General features: G+C 51.4%; 1 protein-coding gene across 3 annotated transcripts; it reads right to left on the reverse strand.

The window, feature by feature from the left end:
- COG4 (component of oligomeric golgi complex 4) lies at positions 1-27,624 on the reverse strand. 3 transcript variants are annotated; one of them, XM_030581806.1, is made up of 20 exons: positions 27,444-27,624; positions 26,482-26,564; positions 25,491-25,605; positions 25,121-25,189; positions 24,594-24,768; positions 21,386-21,579; positions 20,629-20,734; positions 18,742-18,899; positions 17,831-17,889; positions 15,107-15,240; positions 13,545-13,663; positions 11,881-12,047; positions 10,143-10,308; positions 8,612-8,674; positions 5,807-5,923; positions 4,282-4,374; positions 2,332-2,415; positions 1,825-1,926; positions 1,188-1,316; positions 1-877 (listed from the first exon to the last, which is right to left on the reverse strand). In XM_030581806.1, exons 1-20 carry the CDS (start codon positions 27,588-27,590, stop codon positions 743-745), a joined length of 2,415 nt encoding a protein of 804 aa, XP_030437666.1. In that variant the 5' UTR covers positions 27,591-27,624; the 3' UTR covers positions 1-742. The 3 variants fall into 3 exon arrangements, with proteins under 3 accessions (XP_030437666.1, XP_030437668.1, XP_030437667.1); XM_030581808.1 differs by lacking the exon at positions 27,444-27,624 and adding an exon at positions 27,166-27,363; XM_030581807.1 differs by lacking the exon at positions 25,121-25,189 and having other exon boundaries at positions 27,444-27,623.
- Positions 27,625-27,658: the final 34 nt, after the last annotated feature.

The raw sequence follows: 27,658 nt of genomic DNA on the forward strand, positions 1-27,658 counted from the left end.
TCCCCACTCCTCCATCTTTATTCACTGCCTCGCTGCACAGTGTAAACAGGTACAAGAGGAGCCAGAGCCCTGATTCTAGAAGGGACTTGACCATCAGCAGCCTCCATGTGAATTTCAGACACTCTCCACTAAGGCCCCAGCCTGAAGAACTAGCCCAGGAGACAGCTCCTCCTCCTGAACAAGGCCTGCCCTTGGGACGCCAGCAGCTGACCTGTGAACCGTCACCACAGCCGGGGGAAGAACGGCAGGATTACACTCTGCTGGGCCTGGGCAACCATGGTTTGTGGAGGGCGGCACAAGGTCACTGGGGCTTGAGGCAGCACCTGGGACTACAGCCACAACTCCACAGAACCGGTCATGAGAGAGGAAGGCATGAGCAAGCTCTAACCCTCTGTCACAACAGCCTGAGCCTTTACTGTTAGTGTCATGGGGAGGGCACCTCAGTGAGGAACCCTGCTGGAATGCCACTGCTCGAAAACATGAGCGACTGCATGGCCGCTGTATCTCTGCTCCCTGAAGGGCAGTGAGCTGCACCGGGCCTTCTCCCATGCCAAGAAAGCCGGGTGTGAGGCACTGGAATCATCACAGGGCTGGTGGCTGACAGAGCCAGCCAGTCGCCCCTGGGCTTGTCACAGTCCTGCTGCAGCGAGTGCTGGGAGCATGAGGACGGGCCCCAGGGGTTGCTATGTTCACACTATGAAGCGCATCCGAGGACGTCCAGGCGCTGCAGATAGCGTGACAGCTACAGGCGCAGCCTCTTAATGTCCTCGCTGCGGAAGTCGATGCGGAGGGCCAGCACCTGACGGACCTCTGCTGGGGTGAGGCGCCAGGTCAGGGGGCCTGAGTTGGGGCCCCAATAATCCAGGATCTCTGTCACCTGGAGAAAGAAAGAAAATGGGAAATGACAACACATGAATATGCCATTCTCCTCCCCAGCTCCAGCTCCATGGAAGATCAGACGCTCCAGAGCATGGGATGGGCGTGATGGGTGGGCAGAAGCTTCACGTTCCTGCAACTACCCCTCCCGCCCCAGCAGCAAGTGCTGCAGGAACAGCAGGCATGGGAGGGCGGGGGCTGCAGCTGCAAACCAGGCTGAGCCTAGGAGACCTCTGTGGAGGCTGGCTCGGGAAAAAGCTGCTGCTGCTCATTCCACCACCCCCAGCACGGAGAGTCAGAGGAGAGCTCACCCGTTCCAGATTGAGGATGGTCGCCATCTGGGAAAGACGAGCAAACTTGTCCCGGATGGTCCAGGTGGTCACGGTGGTGAGATAGGCTATCAGTGATCTCAGCTCCTTATCGAACTGCAGGCCGCCAAGCTGGAAGCACCAAGCAAACCAGGTTACTCTTCCATGGGCACATGGCTTTGGATCTTACAGATGGTCATGACGGGTGAGGAGAGGGAAGAATTCCATGGAACTTGGTGCTCTGGGGCTGGAAAGTAGGCAGTGGCTTATAGCCGGACACTTTAGGGGCCAACGCCTCTTTCGCGGCAAGGTCTCCTAGCCCCACTGCCAAAGCTTCCTCTGACCGTTCGCTCCAATCGGGGCTCTTTTGAGCTGGCTAAGTCTAGTCACATGCACGGGCTCACTGAGTGGGGAGGGAAACTGAAGCTTTAGCTTCGAAGGCTGGAACTGCAAGGTAGCAGGAGCCTCGACAACAGCCCAGCAGGAAGCTCAGTGGCACTGCCGGCAGGGGAACGTCTGTACGGTGCGTTCTACCCCAGCCTCCCCACCCCTCTTAGGGCAGGAGGGGGCGAAGGCAGGACTCTCCCGGGCCTGCCGTGAGTCCGGCGGCTGCTGCGCAAGGACACAGCTGTCTGCTTACCCTGCTGAAGGTGGATTTGAGAACCACCTTCTCTAGCTCAATGGCAATGAGACTAGTGGTCAGGCTGCTGAGGCTGTCGTAGATCACAGGTGAGAGCCCAGCCTGGGGAGAGAAAACCATGTCACTGTCCTGCAGCCACTGGGCAGGAGTCAACAGAAACCAGCGCCAGCGAAAGGCCTGGAGTCAGTGAGAACAGCCGCAGGCACGGTGCTAATGGCCATGCTTAAAGAGCGGAGCCAAAGCAAACCACAACAGCTCAGCGGTCAGGCCTGGGGCACCGGGACTTGGGAACATGCGCAGATGTGAGTATCCCTGACCTCTCCGGGAGGGCTCAGCACTGGAGAATCAAAGCGAAGGGGGCTACTTTGGGTTGTTTTAAACAGCAGGCGCAATGAGGGGAGGACTGTGTCCATCACTTGCCAGAGCAGGGTGTCTGAGTCAGGCAATGCCACTGTGCATGACTGACCCGAAGCCTCAGTTAGGTTATTGGTGCTCAGGAAAACTCACCTTGAACTCTGCCATTTGCTGTTCCAGGTTGATGATGAACTGCTGGACCCAGGGGTCATTGGCTTCATAATCATTGAACTCTTCCTAGCATTGGAGCAGAACGCAGAGCTAATTACTTATCCCCAACACCCCTGGCTTGTGAAGAGCTGCTCTCAGACCAGACTGGGAGAACCTGCTGGAGCTATAGCAGTGCTAGTGGGTCTTACATCCCTGCTGCACTGCATCAAGTCCGCCACAGTTTCTCTGCTTAGCTTTATCTGGCCTGTAGATTTAGCAGACCCCAGGATGCCCAAGTTATATGGACTAAAGGAGGAGTCTTTTTGTGCTCATCTGTGTCCCCACGTAGGAGAGGCCAGGAGAAAGGACAAGGGCATGCCTGACCTGGGCCCAGCACTTTCAGATGGCTAGGTAGATCGTGTACCTACTAACATGATGCTCAAAGGCCGTGCTTCAGGGGGGAAAACAGACTGCCTGGGACTTAGAAAAGATTCTCCCCTCCCTCCGCATAGAATCACAGAATTGTAGGACTGGAAGGCACCTCAAGAGGTCTCTAGCCCAGCCCCTGCATCACAGCAGGACTATTATCTAAACCATCCGACAGGTGTTTGTCTAACCCGCTCATAAAAACTTCCAATGATGGAGATTCCACAACCTCCCTAGACAATTTATCCCAGCGCTTAACTACCCTGACAGTTAGGAAGTTTTTCCTAATGTCCAACCTAAACCTCCTTGTCCTGTCCTCAGAGGTTAAAGAGAACAATTCTTCTCCCTCCTCCTTGTAACAACCTTTTGTGTACTTGAGAAGACTGAGAAGAGGGGACATAACAGTTTTCTTCTCCAAACTAAACAAATCCAATTCTTTCAATCTTTCCTCACAGGTCATGTTTTCTAGACCTTTAATGATTTTTGTTGTTCTTCTCTGGATTCTCTCTAATTTGTCCACATCTTTCCAGACACGTGGTGCCCAGGACTGGACACAATACTCCAGCTGAGGCCTAATCAGCGTGGAGCAGAGCAGAAGAATTACTTCTTGTGTCTTGTTTACAACACTCCTGCTAATACATCCCAGAAGGATGTTCACTTTTTTTGCAACAGTTTCACACTGTTGATTCATATTTAGCTTGTGATCCACTATGACCCCCAGATCCCTTTCTGCGGTACTCCTTCCTAGGCAGTCATTGCCCATTCTGTACGTGTGCAACTGATTGTTCCTTCCTAAGTGGAGGACTTTGCATTTGTCCTTATTGAATTTCATCCTATTTAATTCAGATAATTTCTCCATCTGATCTTGAATTTTAATCCTATTCTCCAAAGCATTTGCAACCCCTCCCAGCTTGGTATTGTCCACAAACTTTATAAGTGTATTCTCTATGCCATTATCTGCATGTACTCCAATGCACAGCTTGACCAGGTGTGTTACCAGCAGGGCATTTCTGTCTTGCTCTGAAGTATCAGATATAAGGCAAGGATGCAGGACTACCTGGACCAATGGTCTAATCCAGTACGGCTACTTAAAGCAACAACTCACAAAGTCAGCCCCTCAGGCACCAGTGCAGTGCATCCTAAGGGACGTTCCAGGGTGGGGAGCAGATATTCCTTCTTGCCAAAATATACCCGTCCCACACAAACCAGCTACTATGATGCTTTTCAGAACTGTGCGTCACCAGCATGAGAAGTATTGAGTTGTGACACTGGGACAGGAAAGGTCCCTGACAGTGGAACATTCTGCACCCCTCACCACGTTTTCCTGGGGTCCCATATTCTAGGTTTCAGTCCCATGAGTGGTCCTTGGACAGCCAAGGAGTTCATTGCCTGGCCATGCTGAGGTAACAGCAGGGAAGAAGATCTTTGGGAAGTGAGCCAGGCCTGTCCCTCTGACCCCTCCCCGCCCTTACAAGTGCAGAGCCCTATGGAGCTGGATGCTTGGGGAGCAGAGAAGGTGAGGCTTACCTCCTCGATATTATGGGAGACCGAAAGGAAGAGGTTGATCCAGGGTTTCACCTGTGGTTTGACAGCTGTGCTGTTCAGTTCACTGAGTCCTTCCTGGGAAGGAGAGGAGAGGAAGAGGACCCAGCCAATGACTGAGCACGCCTTGATTCCAACAAACATGCGCCTGCCCTTCTCACCCTCCCTGGAGTCTGCCCTGTGAGCCAGGGGAGTGAAGCCTGGAGAGAGACTTGCGCAGGATCAGGCAGCAAGTCAAGATGGGAATGGAACCCAGGAGTCTGGATGCCAAGCGCCATGCTCAGGAGCCAGGTGAGGCTCTAGCCCCAAGGTGAGAGGGGGAAGGCCACTGACTGACACGGCCTTCTGCTTGCTCAGGGCCAGACAGGGCAAGGAGGCAGCCATGGCCGGATTCCAAACCCCGCCCCCCAGGAAAAGCTCTGAGCAGAGCTAGCTGTCGTCGCAGTGGCTCTGCTTTCCCAGGTTGCAGGAGTTCCACGTCGCACACGCAGCAGCTTGTGAGTGGTGGCTCTTAGTGGCCTAGGCAAGTCCTAGGTAGCTGCAAGGCTACAGCGCTCATGAAGGGGCTCCCTGCCTGGCTCAGGGGACACCAGGGGTCACTCTGCCAGAAGCTTCTCCCCAGGCAGTTGGTGGAAGTTTTTAATTACAACTGGCAACTTGGAGCCTGCTGCTGGCAGCTGCCCTTTTCCACTGAAAGGGGATATCTGAGACTGAGGCAGCATGGGAGCTCAATCGCTTCCCATCCAGCTTTAACAAGACTGGGTTGACAACTTTCCTGCGTGGTTTCAGCATTAGCCATGCGCCTTGGAGCCAGCCTGCGAGCCGGGGACGGTGCCCGGCAAAGCAAGAGAAAATGTTTTTGCTCTCCCCGCTCCTCTCACAAGGCGAAAGATGGCCTCAGGGTTTGCTCAAACCAAGTTCTCTGCCGCTTGGCTTCCACACACCAAACATTAAGCCTTCCTCTTCCTCTCGTTGGCAAACTCGCTGGAGGACATGAGATTGCAGCCTTAGCAGCAGCTACCCACTGAGAGAAGGGGAAGCTGGTATTTCAGTAGGGGAAGAGAGATGCTGGTTCTTGGATTACATCTGTGGGATGGCAAGAGCTCCTCAAATGCCATCCTTAGACAGCCCTGCCGAATGTCTTGCCAAGGTTCCCCCCAAAGAGGGAGAAGGGACGATCTGAGAACTCGTGGGTCCAATTTTAAAATACTGCACCTTTACCTGGCGAGACCAGCTTCACTCAGCACAAAGCAGCAAGGGGAACCACATTCCTTCTGCTCTGCAGCTCACCTTTAGTGCCTATTCCTCCCCAGCCAGGAGCATCACTGTTACTCAGCATACGATCAATGCTTACTCCCCCTCCACACCATCTTACACCATTCTGGGCTGGACTCAGAGCCAGGGCTAGCACAGGCCCTGGGCTGATAATCTCCCATTTGTGGGTGCGTTTCAGAGCCAGCCGAGTGGCTGCGTCAGCCAGAGCGCACCACACGCATGGCAAGCAGCTCACCTGCAGCAGATCTCTGAACTTGTTCGACACGGCAGCCATGTCAGCGAGGCAGCTGTCGATCTTGGCTTCAGCTTGTTCACCCCCAAAGCCTTGGCTGAGCAGCTTGGCGCAGTCGCTCTGTGGGAAAGACACACCCATACGCAGACTGTAAGTGCTATGGGACACTTGGAGCACTCTGCACTGGCATAGCAGATTGTCAGCTCTTTGGGGCAGGGATCAGCTTTTACACAGCACAACGGGACCCTGCTACGGTCATACAAAGAAATCCTCCTCACCCTCACAACCCTCCCGCCCCCCCATGCTTGCGGAGAACTCTTGGTGCCCACTGGTAGGATAACGTAACTAATGCGGCTGTATGACAAAGGACCAGCCAACAGGCCAGAGAGGCACTGAGTGATTCAAGGGAAGAGGTTGAAGGGGATTGGACATGTTGCATGAGTGTCAAAAGCCATACTTCCAGACAAGCCTGTGACTGGACTTGGTGGAAAATGGGAAAGAGGAGGACAACAGATGTCACAAGAAAACCATTAAGAAAGATGCTGCTGTCGTGGAAACAGACCACAATGGAGCAGGAAACGTGGCACCAGACAGACTGAGATGGACCCACCTGGTTGCCTCATGTGTCACAAGGCGTAAGAGCATCTAATCCAAGACCTAGGGAAATTATCTCCATGTTACAGATGGAGAAACAAGGAGTGGAGGGTTTTTAGCGTTTTCACAAGGTCTAACCGAACACTGATGAGTGACCCCTTGGCCTGGCCAGAGGAGAGATTTCAGCTGTGTTTTCGGAAAAGGACAAGTCCCAGCATGAAAGTCTCTTTTACTGGGATGAACATCAACAGCCCAATACTACCAGCACTAATAGATATTTATTTTGCAGTTGCACCCTGGAACCCATCATGGAGCAGCACCTCACTGTGCTAGGAGCTGTACAAATGTAACAAAGACAGTCCCTGCCCCAAACAGCGTAACAGATAGAGAATTTCTATCTTCCCCAGCTGGCAGAGTCTCAGCACCCAATCTGCAGCACCAGCCTCTAGATTTGGGCAGGCACAAGTCTGCATGTGCTTTGTTTGCACTGGCAAATCCAGTTATTCAATTGTGTCTGCAAATCAGGTTCTTCGACCACCTTCTTCCCCTGTCCACACCCCAAGCTTCTACTTCCCCACTCTACGCCTTCAATCGCTGCCTTTTTCCACTACTTCCCTCCCCAAATGCAACCCCCCCACCACACCCCAATAATAAAAACACAGATTAGTGTTAACACCTACTGAAAATAAACCCCTGCTAATTTAAGAACCATTAAGATACATGCTCAACTCTAACCAACCACAAGTTTTACGTAACTTGTCCCCCTTCCCATGGTCCCATCCACAGTCCTTCTGGCCTCAGCTGCTTGGATCACATCAATTTAGACTATAAGCTCTGCAAGGCATTGGCTAGATCTTCTACATGCTTTGGACAGCAGTCACTCTGTTTTGACACTAGGTATTAATTTAGCAGCTGAGCTAAATCCCCTTTAAAAAAAATCAGGTTCTCATGGCTGGTGGTTTTTTATTTTTTCAAGAGTCCGTGTGTGTATGGTCGGTATTTTCTTCTGGTTAGTCCACTGGGCTACCACATATAGGTAGTCAGGACAAAGTGAGTTTGGAGATAAATAACAAAGTAAACTGAACAGAGTTCAAAGGTGATCAGCAGAAATGGTACTGGAGATTTGGGGCTTGTCTACATGGACAGAGCTACAGCAGAAGACAAGGGAAGCGTCTCCCATCCGTGTAGTTCAGGGCTTCTCAAACTGTGGGCTGGGACCCCAAAAGTAGGTTGTGACCGCATTTTAATGGGGTTGCCAGGGCTGGCTTAGACTTGCTGGGGCCCAGTGCTGAAGCCAAAGTCCGAGCCCCACTGCCTGGGACCAAAGCCCGAGCCCTGGGCATCGTCGTCTCAGGTTACAGGCCCCCTGCCTGGGGCTGAAACCGTTGAGCTTCAGCTTTGCCCCCTCTCCCCTGCTGGGGTGGTGGGGCTCAGGCTTTGGCCCCCCTGCCCAGGGTAGTGAGGCTTGAGCGGGCTCTGGCTTTGGCCCCCTCTCCTGGGGTTGTGTAGTAATTTTTGTTGTGAGAAGGGGGTCGCGGTGCAATGAAGGTTGAGACCCTCTGGTGTAGTTAAGCCATTGCCCCGAGAGATGGAAGCTATGGCAATGGGAGAAGCTCTCAGACACAGCACAGTCTACACAAGAGGTTAGAGTGATATAATGATGTCATTCAGAAGTGTGGCGTTTTCACATCCCTGAGCGACACAGCTAGGTCTGTGGTGTAGACCTGGGCCTTGGAAAATGAGAGTGATAAAGAAAGGCTAAAACCAGAATGGAAAGAAGAGATTCAGACATAAAAGCTGTACGCGAATGAGCATATTCTCATTAGACACAGATCAAACATGTAGTAATGGCCCCACAACAGGAAGATTTAGATATAAAACGAAAACAGGAAACGAATCGCCATCCCTGTAAACAATGAAGGCTTCAGCCTCACAGAAAATTTGGAAATTCGTTAGGGATAATTACATCTATTCTGCCAGGAGGTAGGTGGATTGACTCAGGTAACTGATAATGGTCCCATCCAGCCCAGTTTTTTCTACCAATCTATTTGAACTAGCAGGACAGGTCACCCGAGGTTAAGTAAGATCCCTGAAAGTCGAGTAAGGCCAAGAGCACAGGAGGCTAGGAGCGTTCATTCCCTAATGTGTACCCAGCTGGACGGGAGTGGATTGTAAGGCTGGTTACAGGAAGCCAATAAAGATGCCAGACATTACCTCCAAAGTCTTCTTCAAGGTCATGATGTTTTCGCTGCAGACCTCCACATTGTTCAAGGTGACCTGGAACAAAGAGGAAGGAGCATAATGGAACTGCACAGTAAGTCAACTGCAAATAGGTAAGTGTAGAAGACATGATACGTTTCCAGTGATGTGCGATCTACCCGCCCTCCGCTACTGTTTTATATATAAGTGTTTGAGTGACAGTTCTCTGCCTCATTCCTGCAGGAAGTCCCACCCTTGTGTTTTGCACCGCTTTTGCGGCAGCATCCCAGAGAACACTCTGGGTTGGGAACGCCCAGAGCCAGCTGCTTACACACAAGTGAAAGTCCAGGAAAACGGTGCTGAAAAGCAAGTCATTGATGGGCAGGCAGGAGAGCGCAGAAATTCGCCTGCCCAGTGACAATCCTCATTAACACATCAGCAGTGGTGACATTTTGCTCTTCACCTCTTGAAGTAAATGTCAGTGCGATGCTGAGATTTGCTGGAGACAGGAAAACAAGCTGGGCTGACAGGTGAATGAGGGACTCCGGCAGGAGCGCTGACTTTTTAAGTACTTTGCTTCAGGAAATCCAGAGCCCTGTCACCAAGAGTGTTATGAAATAAAGCGATTGGCCCTGCACCCTGCCTTCACTCACGCCTTTGATTTCTCTCCTCCAAGCACAATGAACCACCTGCATAGCCTCCTCATTGCTATGCATTCACAGTGCTGCGGTGGGCAGACAGGGCAGACAGGTCCGTGCCAGCCATCACCACTGCTGCCAGTCAAGGGACTTCACTTGAGGTCTGCTTGGCATCAAGGATGTCTCATCAGTGGGAAAGCCTTTCAGTGCTGGATCAGGGAACCAAACAGTGCAGTTTCCCATATGCATGTGTAGGGCATGCATGGGTGGGTGCATGGGTGTCCTCAGATCTATCCAGCACTCCTCCAGAGGGAGGGACGTGGCAGAGAGCCACAAAGGCGACAGAGGAGGGCTCACATTTCTTGCTCTGTAAATCTGACTTCCAGGCTCTGACCCCTGAAACATGGCCAGCTGTAGCACAACGTGAAGAGAAGACAATAGAGTGGCTCTCACACTCCAAGCACAGTGGCCGCCTGTGATGAAAACCCCTTCGTCATATCAGCAGAGCTCATTCATCCCATGCAATCCTTCTGTGCAAGAGTTCCCCCCTGGGGGGAAGTGGCACCCTCCCAATGCCTCCCTGTGGGGCATCAATGCTAATTTCAACGCAGAGCAGACTCACTTTCCAAGGGGAACAGACAGCTTGTGAGATGACTGGAAGATCTTGCCTGGCTAAGAATCCAGGGAGGAATGGTTTGGGAGATGCAGCATCAACCTTCTGCCAGGAGTCAGAGGTCATCCTGCCCCCATCCTGGCTCTCGGGCCATGGTCATATCACTCAAGCCCAGGAGACACTTTCCCCATTTCTGGGATGCTAGATATTCAAGCATCTCCCTTGCCTCAAATTCTTCAGGCCCTCTGTCCTCACCGCCTGCCCTTCCCTCCATCCAAACCTGCACGAAACCCACCAGAAAGGACTGCTTGGCCTCATCGGTGCTTTCGATGCCTTTGGTGTCAAACTTGCCCTGCTGCAGGCTGCTGTGCATGATGTTCACCGCACTGGTCACCCCCCTCTGGATGTCTTGGAATGTGGTGGCCGGGAAGCCAAGCTTCAGCTTGGTGCACAGAACCTCCCTGGAGATGGACAGAGCACACTGTGCCTCAGTACTAAGCAGAGCAAGCCAAGCAGGAGGCCAGAGAAGCATCAGGCCAGGCGCAGTTGCACAAGCCCAGCCCTCTGGCCACGACTCACCCTGGGAACAACATATGAGAATTAACATGGCCCAGTTCTGCTGGGAGATGGTACAGTCTGCTCCCTGGCCACACTTTGCTTTGCTATACAATGCACTCAACAGACCAGTATCAGGACAGGTTAACTGCTAGAAGGCAAAAATACTTTAGTACCGGAAAAGTGGTTCAATACGCTACCAATTTCTGGGAAGCTGACTCGAGCAGCATTGCTGAATTCACCTTACCCAGAAGGCTTCCTTCCAAAGTTGCACAGTTCAGCTAGGAGTATTTCTAGGATGATTTTACAAGTTACAAAACTCTTTATATGTCACTAAAATCCAGCCCACCAGTTCATCCCAGTTTCTTCACTTCTAGGTCTGTTCCTTCCTTAGCTTTGTTCTGGATACCAGCATTCCAGGTACTGGTCTAAGAAGGTACCTCCCTAGCTTGTACTGGGCAGAACATTCATATATTTTGCCTTTGACAACTTTCTAAAGCCAAAGTGGACTTCAGCTTTGCAAAAGCATTATGGGACACATAGCAGAAGGGAACAGGATTACAGAACACAGACAAAGTCAGGCCATGTAACCACAAGAAAAAGATCTATAACATTATATTGATACTGCGTGCCTAATGCTTGTTACCCTACCTGGTGTGAATAAAGTGATAGACACAGATATATAATAATTAGCCTAGCAAATATTGGTCAACAGTTCCCTTCTGCTGAAGTCAGGAGCCGGGATCTAGGCATGGCAAACAGAACCCTGCCAAATCGCTCTGCTCCTCACAAAGTCCACTGCCCAGCATCCAGGGATCCTCCTTTCCAAGCTCTCACTCAAATGGGCTGGTTGCAGTAGCTTGCTGAGATCAGTCACTTCTGTATTTGCTCTGGCTACTGCCATCTTGGGATGCAAAACAGGCACAGGTTGATTTCTGTACCCACATGACCCTTGTTCAAAAGCATCAGCCAGCCACTCAAGTCACTGCATTAAAGTGGCCCCAGGGAACCTCACCTGCCACATGGAGCTCAGGTGAATGCCTGCAAGTGGCCCAGCACAGTCTGTGCAGTCATACAGGTAAACATGTGTAAGTGCTACATGGATTTCCTCTCAGCCCTCTGGATGACTTTTGGTCTTGAGGCTCTTGCACCCATTCGCCCCACCAAGGCCACCAGGCCCTGGCCAGAGCCAAGGGGCCTGTTTTCACATGGCATATCCCAGAGAAGAGAGATGCTTGAGGTCAAAAGCATGGGAACCCAGAGGCTCTACATGCAGGAAACACCATCCTATTACAAACGCTGCGTTTGTTAAGTATGCAACAAAACCAGATCCGAATAAGGGGGAAATCAGTTATGGTGATTTCTGATACATAGAGTATATTTTCTCTCATCCCCCCTGCATCCTTCCATGTGCCCTTTGGGGGACTCAGAGACAGCACTCAGCCCCAGGGACACCTGCAGGCAGCCTGCCCCGTTACCTGAAGTCGGACTCCAGCTCGGTGGTGGAGTGATTGATCATGGCACAGAGACAATCTATGCTGGAGCTGGACAGGGCGCGCCCGATGCACTTCTTCACTATGTAGAAGACGTCATCCACCATGCTGGAGGTCAGCTGACCCTTCTCACACATGTCCATAGCAACGGCCTGAAGGGAAGGAAAACTCCCAGCAGGGAGTGCAGCGGGTAAGGGCCCCGCAGGTCCGGAAGTGACTGAGATAGGCTCACTGAGCAGCTCAGGTTCACCTTTGGCTGCACAGCTCAAACAAACATTCAGCCCCAAGCACAGCTCCCCTTCCTGCAGGCTGCCCACCCACCTTCCTAGCCCTTCCAGCCCCACTCTAGCAGCACATCTCCAAGCCTAAGCAGCACTGAGCATCTGCAGGTGCAGCCCCATTTGGTAGTTCTCAATATTCAATGGTGGCACAAGGAAGATCACCAGGATGCCCCTTCTTCCATCCCACCCCATGTGCTCAGAGAGCTCCACTTCCCAGGCAGCACACTGCCTCCCCACAGCACACCCAGCCAGGGACCTTGGGCCCTGACGTCCATCATCCACACAGCAACACAATACGCTGCTGATAAAACTCAGAGCCAGGCTGGGGGTCTATCTATTAACACATGATCTGTCTCATAGGGATCCAACCCAACCTGCTTACATCATCCCCCTCCAGAGGGCAGGGTATCAGATACATGCTCGTCACCAGGTGACAGAAGAGTCTCTTGCACTGCACGGGGCATGAAAGGAGCTTGGGGTACCTGAAACTCATTGTTATGTCACGTTAGCAAGCATCGTAAAGTCCATTCCTGGCTAAGGGTCCTTTGGCACGGCACGCTCCATGGTGGAGCATGGGAAGGCAGCCTGAGGAGCAGCGCCGTACGCTGCTAGAATGACTTTCAGCACAAGGATTCAGCATGTCACAAGCTCTGCACACAGGAGTCACTTCATCCACTCCTGAAATACATCCACCCCCGTGCTACCTGGAGCTGTTCAACAGCGCGCAGCAAGCATTTAGGACAGGAAGCTAAGGATCTGAGCGTGGCTGACACTGCAGGTCAGTTGAGTCATCCCCAAGTCAGCACTTGGCCAGGACAACAAGGTTAACACTCCTACTCTAGCAAGAGGTGCCAGGGGATTAACAGCCCAGTCAGGACCATGCTTCTACACCCCATCAGCCCAGCAATGCCTTAAGCCACCCTTTCCTCCAAGGAAAGGCTACCCACACAGCATCTCCAGCAGCATGTTGGGTTTTCCTTCGGAGGCTGTGGCCAGGTGCAACTCTGCGAAGCCTACCGAGTCTGACCAGCCCATCTGCGTGGGGTGTCCGGCTGCAAGCCTCAGCTAGACAGCTCGCCCTTACTACATATCAGCATGGGGGACATTGGGCTGGGAAGCGCCGAAAGGAGTGTTTCAATTAATTCTGTACATCGCTCCTGACCGCCCCAGAGGTTGTTCAGTTAAAGAGGCCAGGGGAACGAATGGAATCCCCATACACAACACGGGGCAGGGAGCTCCCTGCGTATGTTCACACAGCAGGACCGTGGAGCAGCATGAACCACAGGCTTCCACCTCCTTAATCCCCAGTGGATTCCAAGGCCCGGTCCCCACCCCAGGCTACCCCAGACCCAGTACCGCAGGCCTTACCTTGTTGACAGTCTCCCGCATGAAGTACTCCTCCATGGTGATGTAACAGCCAATCAGCTCCTGCATGGTGCGACTCAACAGGCAGTTGTTGAGGAGCTTGTCCAAAGACTTCTGATGCGCTACAGAGTGCAAGCCAGAATCAGCAGCAGTGACTGAGCATCCGAAAGCACCTCCCCATAGCCACCTCAGCTCCTTCGAGGGGCAGCAGCTATCTGCCTGAATGGCACCCGACAGGCATATGTTGTTCAAACCTGCTGCCCTGAACGAAGCGTGTGTCTGAACTGTGCAGCCAAGAGCAGCCAACAGCACTGCCAAGCTGATTCTGAATGTGTCCTGGACCAGCACCCGGCAAGGCCCCCTGGCAGGCCAGCTGCAGCCACGCTGCCTGAGCTGAAAGAAGCTGGGCCAGCTGCAGAAGCAGCATATTTAGTTACTGGGCAAAGGACAAACATGGAACTCATCCGTCAGCTGCTCTTCCTGAGGGAGAGATGAGCTCCAAAGGGAGGCCCACCCCCACCACAGCTGGGAAGATGACAGCTATGGCTGGGGGTCCTCGAAAGCGCAAGGTGAAAATTACAGGATCCTCAGGACTCCAGCAGTGACACTAAGCTCCCAGTGAGATAGGAGCGGAAGTCAAAGCTAGCCATGACCTTAAGACACCAGACAAGCCCTTCATTTAAATTCCTCACCTCTTCCCACGCTACTGCTCCCTTCCCCGGCTCTCCAGCCCACGTGGATCAAAGTTCACTCTGCTCAGAGAGTGATTTCTTTACCTTAAGGATTCTACACTGAAAAGGGGGCTGTTTGCTCTAGTACCACGGCTCCCAAACTGGGGTTTGCGGCGAGCGAGTGGGTCACGTGCTGCTGGGTCACCTCCATTTCCAGCTATTACACAACAGACAGACATGCGAGTGGAAGCTGGCCCATGCAGCCATGAAAGAAAGCGGTGGCGTCCAGGAGACGCTCTCCCCTCTTTCAGCTGCCATCCATGCTACAAAAGTATTTAGAAACCCGGTTTTAGAGAACTAAGGTAGCACATGCAAAGCATGCCAGACACCTGCCAGTGAGGGAGAGATATGGAAGACACGCCCCACCAAAGGAGGTCCAGGGCAACACCACAATGTGATATCACCTCTAAATTCAACAATGGCACCGTCCGCCTGCTTTGGGTGCGCGGGGGAGAGAGTCCACCCTTAGCATTTGTTAAGTCCGACATGCAACCCCGCTAGCTGTGGGAAAGGAGACCAGATAGCAGAAGGTAAAAGCTAGACTCCCAACCAGCTAGCAGAAGAGGAGGCCAGGTTTCCTGTGCCCACCACTCTTCAGGTCTCCCAACAGTGAAGGAGGAGGACACACTCCAAGAGACGTGCTACTGAGGGGTCAGACTGTGCAGGAGGTTGAATGCATGAAACGCTATCGTGAAATTGCAGGTCCCCATGCCGCCACAGTCCAGCCCTCCAGAGTGCCATCCCAGGAGCTACCTTCAATGAGCTGCTTCACAGCAGTGCCACAGAGGAGCTGTAAGGACGGAGCCAGAGAAGCACAGGCATTCGAGGGATTACCTTGCTTTACCTCCTCCGAGGCCATGGAGTCTCCCACCTCAAAGTCCGAGACGATCCGTCTCTTGATAAATCGGAGGTACAGCTCACTGCGGGCATTCATCAAGGTGACCTCAGTTAAAATGGGGTCAAGCTCCCTGCAAAGGGCACAGTGAGAAACAATGGAGCAAGCCCACGAAAGGGCGGGCACTGGTTTTCCTGAACCAAAGGCAGCACATGCTATAGAAGCACGAATGCTCATTCCGAGGGAGCCGGGAGAGCCAAAGCGCTGCAAGATGGCCCTCTGCAGGAGGCTCAGAACAGCCCGTCATTCCCTCTACTTCCAAATGCATCGCTGAGCTCAGGCGATAAATCCATCCTTTGCTCCTTTTGCGCATTATACGTTAGGGTGGTTATTTTACACTGAAAACGGTTTGGCACAGTGACTGTCTTGTGACCCTGAATTTAATACCGATCATAATCCCTTTTGCTTCAGGACACAAGAAGTCTCTAACTGCTTGGGGACAGGGGAAACTTCCTCTTGGGCATGTTCTTTGGGAACTGTCCACTGTAAGTGTCTTGCACTTTTCTCTGAAATATCTGGTGCGGGCCACTCTCCAGTGGCACTCTGGGCTGGCTGGACTCCTGGCCCGCTCCAGTCTGGCAGGTCCTGTGTTTTACTAGCCACAATAAAGTGGCCAGAAGCAAGTCTCAGCAGGCCTGAGCTCAGCGATGCATTTGAAAGTAAAGGGAAGGACAGGCTGTTCTGAGCCTCCTGCAGAGGGCCACCTCACAGCGCTTTGGCTCATGAGCATTCATCTCCTGGGCACTGCTCCCTCTATGTATGCTCTGGTACACAAACATTCCTTACAAACTCTTTACAAGAGCTAGTCTGCACCTGCAAATAACAAGGGGTTTGTCTGGATTCAGCAGGTGAGGAAACACACAATGGTACCTGCATGCAAAGAGCAGCACATTGAGTGTGCAAAGAAAAGGTACCTTCTTGTGTCATTTAAAAGGAAACTGACACTCCTCGAGCCTTTCATCACTAATCCAAAATCACTGTGCAAACATTACTTAAGCCCTGTCTACGCTGGCAGCAGCACGTAGGGTATGTGGAGCTACATGCCGCAGTGAAAAGCAGGCTGCATCCATGCTGGTGTGTGCTACACATGGCAGTGAAAGGCTCTGGCATGGGGAGCTGCCGCAGTCTTTCCCTGCTGCCCCCCGGACATAGCCTTTCATTGCAGCAGGGACACTACGCTGCTAAGAATAGCAGGGGAGCCATGGGAGGCACTGCTTGGGCATTTGGAGAGCCGTCTAGGGTATGTGCCCTAAGGGTCTGGCATGTCTTCACTCACCTAAGCCGTGCCTCACTATCTGCACTGCTATTTTCACCCATGCTGGAGGGAGATGCAGTGTATGTTCTCTATACACCACCGCAAATGTAGACAGTGCCTTACACAAAGCCTCACCACCAACCTGATGGGCAGGAAATATTATCATCCCATTTTACAGATGGGAAAGCTAAAGCCCAGAGAAAATAAGAACATTATGGCCATGCTAGATCAGACCAGTGGTCCATCTAGCCCAGCATCCTGTTTTCTGACACTGGCCAATGCCAGATGCTTCAAAGGGAATGGGCAGAATATGGCAATTATCAAGTGATCCATCTTTTGTTGTCCAGTCCCAGCATCTGGCAGTCAGAGATTTAGGGACACCCAGAGCATGGGGTTGTGTCCCAGACCATCTTGGCTACTAGCCATTGCTGGACCTCATACTAATGATGAGCTTGTCTAATTCTTTTCTGAACCCAGTTATAGTTTTGGCCTTCAATATCCCCTGGCAATGAGTTCCACAGCGACTTGCCAAAGAAGGTTACACACTGCGAGTGTAATATACAATCACAAAAAGAAATTGTTTGAAAAACAAAAATGTTTGTATTTTTTTTACATGCATTTCTAGCCTTCCCCAGGGACTGCACCTTGACATGGTGGGAAGGCTTGTGTTTTCCAATGCTCCTGAGAACTCTGCTAGTGGGAACCTAAACGCCTGAGGGCCACCCAAGGGGAGGGACTGGACAAACAGCTGCTCCTCCAGGTTGGGAGCTGAGCATCAGGCCAACAAACTAGCCTCATCAAGAAATTAAGTTATAGAAACACACCAAGGCAGCTGTGTTGTTCAGAGATGGCAGAGCTTGGTGTGTGCTCTAAGTGACATCTGACTGCATGGGAAGTACTCAGCTGTATTTACAGGGCATGCACTAGCGTGGTATCTGGGTACACTTCCAATGGCTTTAATCTGGGGAAACTGACACATTTCAGACCATAATGAGCAGGGGAAACAAGTATTTCAGTTCATTAGAGAGAAACTGATGCAACAGAATCTCCAGAGCCCAGAGTTCTGCTTCCAGCTCTGCCATGGAGTTGCTGTGTGGGAAGTCGCAGTACCCCATGGCAGCTCACGAACCCTAGCTGTGAGGGCCGGAGACCTGCAGATCGGGCATCAGCCTCCTGTGCTGTCCTATCCCTTCAGGGAAGTCAAGGTCTGATACTTCAGGTAATGAACAAGCAGAACAAAGCAGCATGGACCCTAAAAGGGCAACAAGGACACACACCAAAGGGGATTTTATGCTTTGGTGGTTGTCAAGCATTTGAACGATGGAACGCGCTAGCTACCTGCGAAGCAGCATTAATGCCAGATGAACAATGTGGAGGAAGAGAGCAGTGAGTGTTTTATTTTCTGTACCTTGGTTCAATCTTTTCTGTAGCTGAACTTCTCACTATGCTGTTTTGAACGTGCTGGAACTGCAATTGTAAGAAAAGGAGAGCCATCACCATCTCCGCCCGCTATCGCCAGGTTCCCCTACAGGACCTATTCTGCTGAGGAGCAGCTGGCACAGGGAGGTCCCAGGGAAAAACCAACCCACCCATGCCCTGTTCCCCAGCAACTGAACTCACTATGGGGCTCAGTGAGGACTTACGCGAGGCAGAGCGAGGGCAGATGGCCTCTAAAGGTGTGTGCCTATGAGACAGCTACCAGCAGTGTTGCAGCTGGCAGGAGGATCACTGAAAGACTCAGTGACAGAGCCTAGCTCAGAATGCCCCACCGGATTTCTCCTGTTTACCCAGTCAAACCCCAAAGGATCATCTTCACTTCCGTCACTCATGTCCCATGACCGCTGTCCTTCAGGGCAAAGAGTGGATGCCCACTTCCTGACATCCTGTCAGCCATCAGGGCAGTGATGGAGTAAAGCCAGGTCCCTTCCATCCACTCACAAGTGGGGTTGCCAACTCTGACTGAAGCTCTTCCGGGAGATTTTTTTTTTTTTTACCCAACATGACATAATGTCATGTTCTTAAAATATCCCATTGAAATCTCCTGGATTGCTTTCAGTAGTCCCTGGGAGATTGATGCCAGTTCTGGGAGACTCAATTCTGGAGGGTTGACAAGGCTGAGCGTGCTGCCTTAAACTTGCTGGCCTGGAAAGTGAGATACCAAGCCCAGGCTTCCCGCATGGCCATGCAGAGCCCAGCGACGAGGCCCATGGAGCACGCTCCGTTTGCAAAGGATTGTGGGATGCTAGAGGATCACTAGGGATGAGGCTCAGAGCTAGCTCTTGGCCGCAGCCCAGTCAGTCTGCACTGCACATCACTCACCTGCCTGTGATAGTCCCTCTGCTTGATGAACGTGTCCACCACCTTCTCCACCTGCCGGTCGCACTCCACCTGCAAGTGCTTGATCAGGGTGTACAGCTTCCCTGGCCCATAGTAGGTCTCCACTATGGGCTGGTGGGTCTCCACGATGCGAGCAATTCCTGCCAGAAGACAGCGGTGGTGATTTTTCGTGGCTTTAATGGTGGTAGGAAGCCCCAGGCAGGGCAATTGCCCAATCCTGACTAAGACCTGGGCTGTGGCATCCTGATCTAGGGCACAGGAAGGGGCACACAGCACCTCCCCAAGTGCAGCTCAGAATCCAGGCTGGTGGGATCCTCACATCACCCACCCCTACATCCTGGGGTGCCCTTCTCCCTCTCCAATGTTATATCCTCCACCTTCTCTCCCTTTGCAATCTCGGTCTGCCCAATGAGCTGGAATGCGATTCCCCTGCTCAGATATACACAGGACAGCAGCTCAGTGAGAGCCAGTAGGAGTATAAACAGCACTGTCACAGCTGGGCAGCAGCAGCAGAGGATACAAAAGCCAATGGGTACGTACCTGGCATGGCTCAGCCATGCTGCCGCTGTCCAGGCTACAGTGCTATTTCTACTTGCGCTAGCTCTCACCGAGCCACTGCAGCACATGCGTCTGGGCGCTGCAGCGGATACCGTGCAGCCAGTCACAGGCAGCGCTTCACGGGAGGCAAGCCACCCCTCTCCCCAGAGACTGACAGGCCAGCCCCTCGTCCATGCTGCCAGCCTCAATGCACTGCCAGCTGCCTCCTCCAGCCCCAGCAGCAGGGCATGTCGCGCTTGCTGCCAGCCAATGCAGCCAGCATTGGATGCAGGTGGGCCACCAAGCGCACTCGCCAGGTATAAAGCTTTGCACAGAAGCCTCCAGCTCCCTAATCACCAGCTAAGCCAACTGGAGAAGAAAATCCTTCCCACAGCCAGCACCAAAGCAGATCCTGAATGCCAAAGACCGAGTCCAATCCCCTACACACCTGTAATGCTCCAAGAGAACAGCTCGAGCTCTGGGAAACTCATCTCAAGGCAAACTCTGCTCCTCTTCCCCAGATAGACACTCTGACAGCCAGCCCTGTGTTCTCCTGCATCTCACACCACTGCCAGGCAAGCCTAGAAGATGCACTCTGGGCTGTCAGCAGCAGCAAAGAATGCAAACACAGGAGAGTGGCTTGGCAGTAGCACAGTGTGGGATGACAGCAGAGCACTATTCCTCTCCTCAATGGTATGCCCACAGCACACATAGCACTGCCTTGCCCTCCACTCTCAAGGCAAGAGCTGCCTTAGCCCAACCCACGAGATCAGCCCGGGGAGGGCCAGCAGCTCTTTGATCTTACGGGCAGGGATTTGTTCATCTGGTCAGGTGAGGCGGGGGAGCTGTGCATCTGGAAAACTCTTCAGCGATTGATCAATTTGTTTGGGGCAGCAGGAAGAGAAAAGGGCAGCTTCCACGCCCTGTTCACCACGCCCCTTCACATCCACTATTTAAGGCCGAGATCTACAACTCTTCCAGTCCGGCTCTGGTTCAGTCCCTTAGGCTGGGAGAGGCTGCGAAGGATAAATTCCAGGAGGAGCCGGGCGTGCGGGGAGGAAGCCAGCTGGTCCTTTGCAAGTCCCTCTCCTGCCAGTCAAAACTGAACAAAGAGCAAGCTCCAGACCCAATGCCCCCTGCTGGCCAGAAACAGACGGCACTCCAACCTAGCTGGGAACCGGGCTGCCAACCCTTGCACTCTAGTCCAGCACCACCAAGAGGAAAATGGCACTGTTCCGCCCTCCTGCAGCCAAAACTGAGAGCTCTGACATTGTCTGGGCACCTTCCATTGGGGAAGATTTCCAGCCGACAAACAGCGTAGGGAGGAATTACCTTCAAAGAGGAGTGTCAGTGTATCTGCAAAGATGACTGCAGCCCTCCGGTCACTCATGTCTGTCTCCATCACCAGTAACAGGTTCTCCTTGGCTTTGTTAGCGACCTAAACTCCAGGGGAAGGAGTGGGTCAAGATGGTTCTGGCAGAGCCCTCCCACCAGGGAGACTTTTGCCTTCCTGCCCCATGCAGCCCTTCCCTCTACCCACATCTGCTGCTGTTCCACCTTCCCTGCCACCAGCAGGACAAGACACATGGACCTTACAGAGCAGGTGTCAATGCTTTGGGTCAGATGGCAGAGGGGACTCCAGGGGTAAGGCAGTCTACATCTCTTGCAGAAACAGGTGTATTCAGCTGTGCTACACAAACAGGAACCACTGTTAAAACAGCAGACAAATCCTAGCTTCTCACCTTTAGAAAACTCAGCTACAGGCAGCCTAGCAAATACCCCCAATGCCATAGGCTGAGCGCAAGCAGCACGATGCTGTCTCTAAGTGAGATAAGGAGGGGGAAAGAAAAGCCACAGAATGAGGGCCTGGGATCTGTGACTTGTCACCCAGAAGCCCTACCTGGTAGTACAAAGAGTAAGGAAAGTGCTGACTAGGCCCAATCTTGTCTCAGAGATTCAAGCATTATTAGATGCACAGGAGCCAAGATCTCATTTCTCAATACACATATTGGCAGAGACCCGGTTTTACTCTACTCTGAGGTGCTCTGGCCAGCCCAGGGGCCACAGCGGGTCTTGCAGCGCCCATTACCTGTTTGCAGAGATACTCTGAGAACTTGCTCAGCCCCTCCTCGTGTAAGCCCAACAGGGGGAAGATCTTGAAGAAACGTTCCACCTGAGGCAGGTCTCCCTGCTTCGTAGCCACATCAAATTTCTCAGTCACTATGATCTTCAGGCGCTGCTCTGCCTCCTGCAGGAGCTTCAGGTTGGCATCAATTATGCTGCCTGTTTAGAGGGCACAGCACTGCATTAGTACCAGGTTCAGGACACTTCCTCTCCTGGCACCATGCCCATGTAGCTACAGCTCCAAGCTGACAGTCAGGAGCCATCAAAGCCTGGAAGGAGACAGGTCCCTGGCTCATATTCATTTCTTCCCCCAAACCACCCAAGACCTTTAACCTAGAGGTAAAAAGCAGGGTGGGAAGGGTATGTGTATAGACAGACTCTTCCAGCTCTGGGGCCTCACACTGAGATTATCAAATCCCTATGCCCTAAAACCTGGAGAGAAAACCTAATTAGGATTAAAACACATTAGCAACTCTGATGAACATCTTAATCCCTCCCTCTCTCTGCTATTGGCCCACAACCCCGTATCCACCGTGCATGGCCAATCAGATGCTCCACTGATATCCCAATGAAATACCATGACATGCCTAATCCTGGGTCAGCAGAGGTGCTATTAACTGGAACAGCCTCTACACGGTCCATTGCTGGCCACGTTTATCCTGGTTGTTTAGGAAGTCACCCTCCCCCCTCCTCAATGAGCACCCCACATGTTTAGCGAGAGGGCAGAATGCATGCCTCCCAACCCACCAATGCCCAGGCATAGCAGACGGGAGCAGAGGACGGTGGAGGGAGTTAGGACCAGCTAATTACAGAGAAATGGAATGGTGTCTGCTAATCAGAGCTCTGGCAGGATGCTGTACAGAAAGGGCTTTACAAATTCACTCCCTAGCCAGTAAGAACTTTCTCTCGGTGAGACTGGATGGGGCACTAACACATCCAACTGCTGCACAATTTAAACATCCATTTAAAAAACAAAAGGAGTCAAGAGGATTTACAAGCCATTCTGATCATCAGCTGCACACCTGGAAAGCTTTCATTGCCAAATGCTGCTTGAGACTGCAGACAGACAGCTGCAGCATCTCTACAGCTCAGAGCGTCCCCAACTAGCAGCAGCAGGAGACTGGCAAGACTCTGCTAGATTTTGCTGCTGCTATTCAGCACCTTGTGGGCAGCCAGGAAACTGAAAAGAAACAGTCTTATTCTGCTGCTGTTTGGGGAAAAACTCTGAGCTGCAGCCCAGTCAGATACTGGAGCTATTCACAAGGACCCCAGAAATGCAAGATAGGGGAGCAGAAGAGACATGGCCGTCTTCAAAAGCAGCACATAGGAAAGTCTGAATAATATAGGGCAGAGAGAGGAGAAAGAGCCCTCCCCTCCCTTTCCAGAAGCCAGAGGGCATGTGTAGTCACCCTGAGCCTGGCACTACCACCTGCTGCATCTGTGGTGCAACAGCGCAGAATGCTGTCCTGGAGAGAGACAGCCAATGAGAGGGCAGCTTGAGCCGGGGAGGGGCTTGGAATCTGCCCAACAGGAGCAGTTGGAAAAAGCTGTTAGAGGAGGAGGGAAGGAGAAGAAGCTAGATGCTGAGCAAGCAGATGAACCAGTGCTGGGGTAGGAGGTGAGGAGGCAAAAGAAAGGAACAGGAGAATAAAAACAGGGGACTGGGAAATGAGAAGGGAAAAGAAAGAGAAATAGGAAAGGTTTCAGGATCAGAAGAAGCAGGAAGAAAACCAGATTTGGGAAAAACCTGAAAGGAAATATAATTGGTGAAAAAGGGAACGGATCAAATGTATTAGGTGTATGTAGTCCGGTCACGCCAAGCCACATTTTGCAGTCCTCAACAAGGTGCATCACGCTTTGTGGCTGTCCATGCTGAAATTCAGCTGCAGCACAAATTCCATGTCTGGTAGGAAACCAGTTGAGAAGGCGACATTGCCTTCATGGTAAATCAAACCTGGGTTGACACTGAGTGGGTTCTGAGACAAGATAATTGATCAAAAAGCTGTATTAGATGAAAACAGATCCTGAAAACAGTAAGTGAGAAGCCCACCCACAAGGGACCTAAAGTACATGAACAGAGAGAGGGACTGTTTGAACATCTGTTGAAGGATACAGTTCAAAGGCGCCTAATGGACAAGGTAAAGGAACTCAATTTGTGCATAAACTTAGTGGAAAGAGGTACAACCCTCAAGAACATTGACTCTACGGAGCACTAAAAGTCAAAGAGAAGCCAAGAACAGGACAGCAAGAATGGAACTGAACTTACAGCCAAGGAGAAAAAAAGCTGATTCTTTCTGAAGAGAGACAGTCTATTGTTGAGTGATTCTTTTGTTCTTGTTCATAACAATGCATTTGATATGAACTGCAGAGTAAGGAAGAGTAGCATGTACAAGCTCGCAAAGGTTAACATGCTGGTAACCTGTAAGTTATTACTATATGAAGTAAGTACTTGGTAATGTTATTTATCCTCCTGGGACAATTTTGGGGGTTTTCCTTTATTAAGTTCTAAAAATTTTAAATGCTCCCTTCTGTCTTGGTTTGCATCTGCCTCGCCTCACAGTTAGCTTAGCATAGCCTAGCCAGGTCACCACACACAATTCAACTTGGTCAGACACCTACAAGCCAGTGGTTTAATATAAGAAATTAAACTATAGAGCAGAATTCAGGGACAAGCTCCTAACAGGTATTCCAGCAGCCCTCTGGGCAGAACACCATGATGCTGCACTGGGCCCTCCCTGATGAGCACCCTTCCTCCCATCTTTTCTATCATGCACCACTGATTAATGCATTCAGCCCGCTGGCTAGTAAGTGGCTGCCAAGCTCTTCAAGCCCCAAGTCAGTAACTCTACATGTATGGCAGTTTGCATAGATTTAGGGCCAGAAGGGGCCATTACGATCATCTTGTCTGACTTCAGTGGCCTTTTCAGCAACTAGCTGCCTCAGCATGTCAGCTTTCCCCCCGGTAATATTTTACCCTAACTAGATCTCAGAAATATTCAGACATTTCCATGTAAACAGCTACCTGCAGGAGCTGCCAACTAATTCCATAGTCACACTCTTTGTTAACACACCAGTTGGCTTCAGCTTCTTTAGCGCTGGACAAAGTAAGAGCCTCAAAAGGCAAGAGTGCTCAGTATTATTTAACTAAACAGCTACACCCGGACAGCACCTACCTTCCTGGCCCTGCCGGCTCAGCTCAATGACTGATTTGTCCAGAGACAAGTAGCGGTGGATATGAGCAGCGGCTTGTTCATAATCTTCATTTCTCAATGCTGTTTGAACCCCATCCATGCAGAACTTCAGGTCCAAGATGTCATCAGCTCTCTGGATGGCCTGATAGAGGCGGTTCTGCAAGACAAACGGCAGGTAAGACTCCCCTTCCGTGGCTCGGCTAGAGAAACAGAACTAGAGAGAGGAGAGAGTACAGCAGGAGGGGAAAGAGAAATGGCTGCCAGAGATGCAGGGGCTACTTCGCTATAAGGTCAGCATCTAGCTGGATGAGAAGCTTGAGCTGCTTGGAGAGTTGTGATGGATGACCTTAAAGGAAGAAGGGCCCCAAGTCTGTCCACCCAAAATCTGGATTGTACTCAAAAGCCACTCCTAATTTGCATAGAACAGAGCAGATTATAGCTCGTACACCTTTAGCCAAGAGGCTGGTCTGCACAGATTACAGGCATCAGCATGCAATCTTTAAATCTACCTCTGTACAAAGAAGATGGCAGCTCCAGAATACTCCTCCGAGGTCCAGGTCTACCTCCATTGTCTCAACCTATTACACCAGGAGTAAGGAAGGGAGGAATGATATCTGACCAGCTCGGATAAACGGGTTTTCCTATTATATTACTTGTACATTGGTACTGCCTAGGAGCCCAAAGGAGGTACCAGGACCCTGCAATGCTAGATGCAGCACAAAGCCAGAACAAATCAGGGCTCAGCTTCAGCTCCTCTCTTCCCACATGCAAGTGAAGAGCTCATGCTCTGCTGTCTGTTAAATGCAGTACTTGCTCATCTGCTCACCCACACACAGCAGAAAGAGAGCTCAGCACAGAGCTTCCACATTGTCTCGTTACCTTGGCAAGATCAAGCTGCCGAACTTTACTGCTGACGTTCTCAGCCAGGTTACAAGTGAAGGTGATCATCCCAGATAACTGTCTGGCGTCCCCCTCAATCAACTGCAGGTTAGGACTGGAAACAGATGCAGAGAACATTGGTCATACATATGAAATGCAGATATGAAGTAGCACTACATTCTGCAGTGTATTTCCCCACACAGACACTTGCATCTTCCAGCACCACGGGGTCTCACCCCTCATGAACTGCTGCGTGCTTTCACTGAGATAAGAAGCCAAATCCAAGAGTGAGATGTAGAAGACAGCAGCACATTCAGGCCTGACCAGTGGCTGTCTCCCTTGCAGTAAAAGCATGCATGGAGTCGGACTGATGTGTCAGCCTTGTGTTTTGTGCAACTGCTATCTTCTATTCCAGAATCCAAGCTTTTATTAAATATAATTGAGAATCTAGCTCTTATGGTCATAAAAATAACTTACAAAATGAACTAGAGGTGCAGTGAAGTCTGCCCATGTCTACAGACAGCCTGAAACAACAGAGCTGAAGAGGCATGCTATTTCCATTCAGTTAAATTGGTTGTTAATGCTTAAGCCTACTGTTAACAATGTGAATGTAATCTTTGTTTACCATTTCACTACTGATCAACGCATGAGTGGGACAATTATGAAGAACTTCACAATCTACTGTAAATGACAGCTCATTTTATGGTCACATCACAAGGGAGTACCACTATTTTTCCTCATCCCAAACTAATGCTGTATAATTCTTTTTCAAGTACCTTTCATTTCAAAGTGCTTTACAGACAGAAATTGCTTCCTCACACTGACATGCAGCTTCATCTGTGGTAGAACAAAGCAGCTGCTGAACAGTGTAAGGAAGAATTTGATATCCAGTAGAAACTACAGCTTGCTTGCTTACTTGTTCTTTTTTAACCAAAGCATCAGATCACATGGTACTAGCTTCACTCAAGGATTAAACTGGTGAACTACTAACCCCAGGCGATGAAGGGTGACCATTTTGCTCTCTATGGTACTCTGTTGTTCCAGGAGTGCCTCCAGCTCTTCCTCCACCCCTTTCTGAAAAAGAAAGCAGCCCCGTGTCACTTCATGCCCCTTTCAGACCGATCATCAACACCACTAGCTAAGAACCAAACTCTCAGACCAGGAGCATGAGCCAAGCAAAGCACTAAAGTTTCTGAGAGTTCAACTCACAGTGCAATCCTTCAAAAGCCCAGCAATCCATCCTAATCTGATTACATTTACACCCCCGTCTCTTTTCAAAGGCCAGTTCTGGGGCAGGCAGAGAGGTCTCTATCACACAACTTTTAAAAAAAGATCACCTCTGCCCAAGGTACAGGTGACCAAGCTGCCTACATGAGTGAATAAAGAGTTTAGCAATGTGCTCCCAGGCTTAGAAGATGGGGTTGCTGCGGAGGCAAAAGAATCAGCCTGTCAGGGCTGTAACAGGTGGTCAAAGGAGCATTTAACATTGTTCTGTAGCAATCTTTCCTCGCCATCTAATGAAGTTCTGGCAAAGAGACATCCAGTCTTTCTGGTCAGAGGCTGCATCAACACCACATTGGGGGGCAGAGGGAGTGGGAGTACTTGAATAACAGGAGAAGAGCTGCACTAAAACAACCTAAATAGAAACGGCTATATGTTAATTTTGGAAAGTCACCTCCCCCCCGCACTCTGATAAGCCAGGAATATTGATGTTTTCCCTCCAAACGAGATGCAGGTGATTCCCTGCAGCGCTTTAGCAGGAAATAATGGCTGGCTCCTGCGCAGTGAGTCTCAACAGATCTCAAAGCGCAGTAAGAAGAGGTCAGTGAGTGCGAGGCAGCCAGGACACCTCGCGGTTCTCCCGCAAAGGAATCAGATCGGGTCCTTCTCTCCCGTCCCAGGACGGGGGGGCGGGGCAGAGCCAGGGCCCGCCGCTGGGCGGAGCTGCCCCACCTCCTCCCCGCACAGGCGGCTGTAGGCGGCCTCCAGCTCTGGCAGGTCGGTGAGCGAGCGGATCCGCTCCATCGACAGTGACGAGGCAGCGGCGCTGCCGCCTCCTTCCCCCGCTGGCAGCCTCAGGCCTGAGCCAGGCGCCGCCATCTTTGGTTCCGGGAGACACCGTCACTTCCGGAAGAGCCGCCGAGGCGCAGGCGGCGCGGGCTGTCCAA

The sequence above is a fragment of the Gopherus evgoodei genome, chromosome 12 (assembly GCF_007399415.2).
Source record: "Gopherus evgoodei ecotype Sinaloan lineage chromosome 12, rGopEvg1_v1.p, whole genome shotgun sequence".
Lineage (NCBI taxonomy): Eukaryota > Metazoa > Chordata > Testudines > Testudinidae > Gopherus > Gopherus evgoodei.